The following is a 7881-nucleotide window of genomic DNA, read 5'->3' as shown; positions in this document are numbered from 1 at the left end:
TGGGGGTCTTTAAGAAGAGGCTTGATGCCTACCTGGCTGGACTCATTTGAGTCCAGTCTTTTCTCCCGCCCAGGCGGGGGGTCGGGCTTGAAGATCTACAAGGTCCCTTCCAACCTTACTTCTATGATTTAAGTCACGGAAAAGTGTGGATTTGTGCAGGGGGGGTGGGGGTGTTGTTTTGGTTTTTTAACCGAAAATTGGGGATGTCAGAGAAAACCAGGATCCTGGTAATCATAAGATAGGGTAGATATGCACTTTTATAAATTAACTGAATAAGACTGCCCATCACAGGTTTTTGTGAACCCAAGTTCACTTTGTCAGATGCTGTGAAAGTTCAACTGACATGAATGGCACTATCCTAATTAAGTAGCTTTGTACCATGAGAGATGCAACAAGTACAACTTAAGTGTGGAGGTTTAAAAAAAAAAAAAAGGTTTGAATACCTTTAAAAATTGAAGCTCTATAAGCACATCCTTAAAAAAATAAAACATTAAGTAACTATGAAATAACTAATAACTTTTTGCCTGCAACAAAAGCTTAGAAGAAGATTTTATTCAAGGATAATAAGTTGTCTTTTAAACTAGTCAAGTTTTTTCCTTACCAAGTTAAAATGAAGATAAGTTTTATTATTAACTTTAATACCATGGTGACACTAGATATTTATGCATGTCTCATTGGGGGAGCAAAAAGAGGATCAGAGAGCATGGAAATCACTGGGAGGTAAACAGATAAATACTTAAAGTCTAACCCTTGGATCAGTCATAGGCACTGCAAAAGAGACATACAGAGATGTTGCCCCACAAAGCAAATATATTTTACAACACAGATGGCAAAAAAGGAACAAGAGAAGTTGTGCTGTATTTCTTTAAATTTGTATTTAACAAAGCACTTGGCAGTCAGAACTTTGTGTTAGACAGCATACACAAAAAAGTTGTTCCTGTTCCAAATATTAGGACGTGTATCATTTCCTTATCAGTCTTGCAGGATATTTCTTAACTCACTTTTATATTAATGAAGCCATTAACGGGAATGGAAGGAAAAAAATCCCGTTGAACCAATGTCTAGCTTGCAAAATTCTGGCATGATGATTTTCTAAATCCACTGTAGTTACGTTTGCAAGGCATGTGTCACTCCAAAATCCTGCACTTATTAGGAATATACCACATGACCAGATACTCTATGATAGTGGACTCTGGAAGGTCTAGGTGCACTCTAAGAATTGCAGACAACCATGCAGGTGATTTTGTCCAACCTTGACCATACAAGATTCCTTCTACTATGCACTATAAAAAACACTACTGAAGCAGTTACCCTGGCGCTAGAGCAGTCCTTCCTTCCCTTCCAGTGCTGAGCTGAATGGGGTGTAGCCAGGCCCCAGCAGGATTAGAGAGGGGTTCCCCACCCTAGATAACAGAGCATTTACCAGTTGTGTTATCAGCACATCACCCCATCAGAAAACAGCCTATCACTAGTTCAAGCTCTTCTTAAAGAAGGAAGAGAGGGACATTACCCGCTGAGCTTTGATTGGCTCCAAAAAGCCCTAACCCGACACTGCTATTTGCCACAGCAAGGATCACAGCCAGCATGTGGTCTGCTAGCTAATGCTGAGGTGTCTGTTTAAGGCAGAAGGGATAGGGGATTCCTGCTTAGCAGGTAGTGGGAAGCAGGAGGAAGCCAGGCAGATGTTGCTGTGCTTGCAAGCCTCTGCCAGAGTTGCAGCCAGGGAGCAGACAGGAGGGGCCAGCTCTGCTGTGAAGCAGAGCCTCACCCAGCCCAGAGAGCATGCTGCAGAGTCTGATTCAACTCAAACCAGCAAGAGGTCTGGGACAGACATTGCATAAACCAGTTTGACCCAAATCAGTTAAGTCTTATACTACATTCAACCAGGTTTATCTAAAGCGGGTTTATGTGCATGGAACATTTGTTCTGTTACAGGTTTAAACCAGTTTCTGAACACTTAAACTGGTTTATGTAATGTCTGTCCCTAGTCAGAGTGTTTGTTGGGCCATTCTTCTCCTACAGACACCCCATCCCCAGAACACCTGCTCTACAACAGCATCCCCTATTGAAAAACTCATGAAAGCATAATCCGGCTCTGCTGAAACTTCCTTAGCCTGACTAAGCGTTTTTGAACCTGAAAGCTTGCTTAATAATTTTTTTTCCCCAACCAGTTAAATTAGTCTAATAAAATATATCAGATTCACCCAAAAAACCTCGTCTAATCTGGCTCTAAGAGTCATATTCTCTGTGGACATGGAAAAATAAATAAATCCAACAGTGCAGATATGGCCATCTATCACTATTTGATATTTCCAACTACTAGAATTGTACAGATCTTTCAAGTACTGTTTTTCACCCACTTTTCTGTGCACAGGTCATGTTCTTCTAGTGTCTTACAAGCGCTATAAAAATCCTCATCTTTACGTATAGTCAGATTTAAGTGATCTAAATAATGCTAGCTATTGCCCCAGTCCATCAAGGCATTTAAAGCCTATTCCTAAAAATTTAAGCCAGGGTATTTCCAGATTTTAGTGGGACTACATGTGCTTAAAGAGGTAAGTATATGAAGTGCTTGAGTAGAGACAAAACAAGACATTTTTGCTACTTAAACAATGTTATTAGTTGTGACTAGTACATCCAGGGGAGGATCCAGTTGTTCACTGGTGTACTTATACCCCACCCCCTTTGATTCCCAAAAGTTCAAAACCAACTAACTGTCTGGCAGTGACAGCAGCATTTCTTCTCAGGCAGTGTTGAAGGAGTCAATTGACTTCATGGCTCATTATAAATCTACCTGATCCCTTCTAAACTCTTCATTCTACAGGTGTCTTCTTTCTAAATGGCCATGACGTTCCATCAGTTGTATCCTTTGCTTTCCAATTCTACAGTCTGTTACGAGCAGCTATTCCACACCCCTGCAGATTGTCAATTCATTTCAGTGAAGTTATGCGTTTGTGCTTCAGTCTTACACTGAATAATATGGCTGCAGCATATTAGGAAAGCTTCTAGTTTATTTAACTGGAAAAAATGGTATTGCTTTATAAGTGATGCACCTCACTATGTACACTCCACTTTTCAAAAGTCTAGATCCACCCATGAGTATATCATGTTACCAGATTCTTTGCAGGATAACTGGGAACGCCTTACTGAACTGAGGCCTAAATCCTTCAGTTACAGTGTACTTCTACAGGCACAGGCCATCCATTTATGCAGATTACCCCACCTAGCAGTCTAAGAGCATGTAGATGCTGACAGATTATCACTCCTGCACCTTTTTTCATTGTTCCTTTTCTTTCTGCTATCTGCTGTCACATGGTAATAGCCTTTTATAGTCTGAATTAAAAAAAACAACCCCCTTCAAAACAACCAAACCAAGCAACTAACAACCACCACCACATTTAGAAGTAAATATACACTGTATGGTAGAGGGCTTTTCTGCTTGCTTGTAGCTTTTAATGTTACAGCTTGACTAACATGATGGAATGAGAACCCCTTATACTTTTAGGGGTAAAATGCATAGTTTATTATGTGAATTAACATTATGTTTGTATAGGACCTAGAATGAAATATTAAACAGTTAAAAAAAAATAAAGCTACAGCCTTGAAATACACTTCACTAGAAAAAGATCAAAATAGTGATGCTTTTACCTCCTCCCACAATCAATCAATTTCCTTCAGAACTGTAATCAACCATTTGGATTGACAATAACATGAATTTTCATCATCCCTCCAGTCACCTCAGTTACTGCTGCCGGACACTAATTTTTCACAAATTGCTCCTAAAGCACTTTTCCCTCTTCTGTGCATATCTATGAGAAGCATGTAAACAGATTAAATCTGAAGTTATCAGATGTTACACATACAATCCGACATTTGAACTAAAACCCAGAAATAATAAGGTCACACTGCTTTGGTTTTCATTGTCAAGGATATCTGGAAGTAATAAATGACAAGTGGTTAATCTTACCCTAGAGAAGATATTTTCCAGGGAGCTAGTCAAGGATTTCCTGGCTTTGTTTTTTAGAATGTCAAGTTTAAATCTGCCACCACTAGCAGTGTTTTCTGGAATTGCACTGCCAGAAATGTTCTGTTGAAATAAGCAAGGGCATATATCAGTTTTGACCACACTTTAGGTAACTGAAGGTCTCTAAGAACTAAAACAACATGGCCTGAGCACAAAAAAAAAAAATCTAACCTATAGGAAACTAGCTATCTATGCCTCCCCTTCCCTCCCAGCATTTTTTCTTTAAAAAAAAAAAAAAAAATTACCTAGATAATGAAGTGAAGTTTCATGCATTCTTCTCTTACCAATCAATCTCTTACTGTGCTTAAAAGTTAGTGGTTTGGTCTTACTGTCCCTCCTACTGAAATCTAGACCTACAGTAACTGCTCATGGCTTTTTTGGATGAGCAGAAAAAAGCCACATAAATACAAATTTTAAAATTTAGCATCTCTACACAAAGCAGAACTGTATAGTTAAGATAAGCAGACAAGTCATTCAAAAGCTTCAGTGCCCACAGAAGTATTCCAATACCACCCTGCTTGCAATAGTTAAGGTTTTAGCAGAACACACAAATGTTGTACCAGTGGTGCTTCCCCAATATGAATGTGCGTCTTCTGTTTAGCTTCACACAGCTGCCGCAGATGCAAGATCACAAGCTCATTTTCTTCCTGGTCATTGGCAGGCTTCATTTTCTATCAAGAGCAGACAGTTTTAGAGAAGGTGACTTGCCACAACTGTTCTTAGAAGTCAAGCTACCAATGAGACTATGTACCAACCGCATATTCATAAGCAGTATCGGTATTTTCACTTTAGATACCTAACAAACTAATTGAACCAGGGGCTTATGACACCATTTGGTACATATGTATTGCTCTGTAAAAACAGACAGGCGTTATAAAGCAAAAGTCCCTTTCTGAAGATTACTTTAGACTGAAATCTGAACTGCCCTACCTTCTTAGAGACCCAAATACTTTGAAGGACAGGTTTACAGGAGCTCAAGTCATTTCTAAAACTGGAACTTGGCACTGTTTTTTTTCCAAAAGTGCCCTTTGTGCCAAGCACACTACGAACAACAGTACATTATCAAACTGTTCATCAGCATATCAGATAACCAGGAGAAGTGAGCCACTGCACTGAGCCAGACTTGTGCCATAAAGAAACCATATGGCTTCATGGTAATAGTATTAGGTAACTTACGTCTACATACTCTTGTAGAAATACAAGTAAAACATTGTAACTTTAATCTCATTTCCTTCTGGACTAAATTAATGGAATTTACAGAAAAATAGCTTATTCGTGACATGGAAAGAGAAGGCAGAGGTAACAGTTACAGCATAAGTGTTCATGCTCTCCCAAGAGGCAACCCCTGCTTCTTCCTCTTTTGAAGTAGTTAAGTTACCTCTGTCCCTTGCTTGAGAACGCATTTTAACATGTACTTTGTCAAATTTAAGGGAATTTAGAATGGGTTTTTATTTTTCCCAAGCTCTCACAAAGAAGAGATTTCCTAGTCAAAGGGGAGCAAGAATTCTTTAATGGAAGGAAAAAGACGGCATTGCAGAAACAAATGTGCCGTTAACTGAAGTGTCATTGTTCAGTCCACTGTACTTGTTTATACCATGAATTTCCTGAAGCAAAACACATATGTAAGTTAAATTATGAAGCCTCATTATTTTGCTTCTGTTAGAAAAACCTACGGAGTTGGAGTGCATCTATTGCCTGTATTTCTTCATTATTTGGAGTGTGCGAGATGCTCAGTCTGACAACTTCCTGGCAAATCAGGTCCCTGGTAAACAAAAAGTGTCATTAGAATCCATGGGATATAGTCCCGTCTCCAAAAACTGCACGCCCTGCCATGCCATATATGCCTGGGAGGATGCACAGCATTTGGGATGGGCCATAAAATTCCTCATGGACACCAGGGGGCTTCCAAGGCCCAATCTTGGTGCTCAGCTGAGAGTTAGAATTGGGTGTGAAAGAACCAAGTTTAAAAGCCACATATAAAGCACCAGGCTGGAAACACTCTCCTAATTTTGGATTCCCATGGCACAGGCTTTGAAACACCATGTCCTGACAGCTTATCTGGGCTGTCAGGACACCAGCCAGAGAGGTTCTCCCTGATCCTGGGCTCCCCAAGGCCACAGGCTTTTAAACACCAAGTATGTAGCTCAGGTGTACATGCAGTTTTTAGACCTAGGATGGCCCCGTCTTGGCTGGAGACTCAGAGCTGTCCCATGGAAAATCAGACAGAAGACAGTTGGATCCTAAATCTGTGGCTACCGTGTGATCTCAAGACTAAGCTGAGAGTTTGGCTCAGATACGCAGTAGCCTATGTCTGGCACATGCCACAAGGTCAATTTAAGGCACGATACAAAACCATCCCAGAAGTCTGGATCTCTTTGTGGCTGGATGGCCATTTTATCATGTTATAAAACTCTTCAGAACATGTGGCATGTGGACTGCTTTCTCCCTTAAGCCCCACCATGATCTCCTGCTTTCTCCCTTAAGCCCCACCATGATCTCCAAAGTTAGTTGAAAGCAACCTCATATAAGAACCAATAGTATATCAAGTCCACTCAGCAAACACACATGGGAGAGCTCTCTCAGCAGCTGCTCCTCAGTTCTACAAAAAGTCCCTCCTTGAGGCCTGCCAGAGGCCGAGCATGGACATTGTTTGAAAGTGCTGCAAGACCTTCCTATTTCAGCAGACCACTTAACAAGCAAAGCCTGGTTCAGACTGTTTAGTGGGTCTCATTTTGATTTTTTTTGCCCTCAAGTTGTTCTGTTCTCTTACTGGAAACTGCTCTGAGCCTTTGTTGGGGAAACTCAGCATATAAAACCATATAATTGTAACAATTTATGGTAGGGGTGTTGGTTGTAGCCATGTTGGTCTAAGGACATATCACATTTATCCAAATGTGCCTATCTTTTATTAGACCAACTAAATAGTTGAAAAAAAATGTTCTTTGCAAGCTTTTGAGCACAAACACCCTTCTCCAGGCTTAGGGAGATTCTGCTGTTGTGCTGTGTTCTCCTGGATGGAATGGAAGCCAAGATGCAAAATACAGGTCTGTGAAAATGCAAGTGTGTGGCAATGAAGATCAGAGAGATGGGAGACAATAGGTGCAAGACAGGTAGGTGGAAGGGGGTGGGGGGTGTTGACCTGCTGATAGAATGCAACTGGTAAAGTGTAGAGAGGTTTCTTGGGGTTAATCTGATGGTAGGCAGGTTATAAATGTGCCATAGATCCAATATCTATATTTTATCCATGATTTTTTTGTATCCAGTAGATTTATGAAGTGAAGTTTGTAGGCTTATCTACAAAAGTTGTTTTGTAAATTCCTTTTGAGGACTGGAACTGAGAGATTGGACAGAGTGTGGCTGTCTTGTGAGAAATGAGCCCCCCAAAAGGTAATTGGGTATTCCTGTCTTGATATATTTCTGGTGTGCGTTCATTCTGGTGCTCAGTTGTTGTTTAATTAACAAAGTCAATAGAGGTGCACAGATAAAAAAAAACCCAACAAACAGTCTGATATCAGAACAGGACTGATATAAAGAAAATTGACTGTATTGGAAATTGGCCTGATGGGGCCAATAAGTGGCCTGTCCATGCGCGCAGCCACAGAACAGTGCATAGGCAGTGAGAAGCACAACCAGGCAGTTTGGACAGCTGCGTGCAGCTGGTAGATGTGGTGTGGCAGAATGGGAGGGAAGGAAGGAAGGGGCATAGGGGGATAGATTAAGGCCCCTGCAGTAAGGGAGGGAGTGGGGCTTGGACAGGCGCTGCCCAGCTGGGGCGAGGCAGGTGTGGGACAGAGCCGCGACTTGCCCAAGGGGTGGCTCCTGCCATTGTGTGCACCCCAGCAGGACATGGGGGGGTG

At 41.1% G+C, this 7881-nt stretch overlaps 1 protein-coding gene across 1 annotated transcript in view; it reads right to left on the bottom strand.

The window, feature by feature from the left end:
* Positions 1–7881, bottom strand: part of TBC1D4 (TBC1 domain family member 4) — a 133744-nt gene that overhangs the window by 53768 nt on the left and 72095 nt on the right. The window contains exons 7-8 of the mRNA XM_019529797.1: positions 4585–4695; positions 3968–4087 (exon numbers count right to left, since the gene is read on the bottom strand). Coding sequence (XP_019385342.1) covers positions 3968–4087; positions 4585–4695 — 231 coding nt within the window. The remainder of the gene's footprint in view (positions 1–3967; positions 4088–4584; positions 4696–7881) is intronic.

The sequence above is a fragment of the Crocodylus porosus genome, unplaced genomic scaffold, assembly GCF_001723895.1.
Source record: "Crocodylus porosus isolate Cpor-Errol unplaced genomic scaffold, CroPor_comp1, whole genome shotgun sequence".
NCBI lineage: Eukaryota > Metazoa > Chordata > Crocodylia > Crocodylidae > Crocodylus > Crocodylus porosus.
This window is presented reverse-complemented; position numbering and strand designations above follow the sequence as displayed.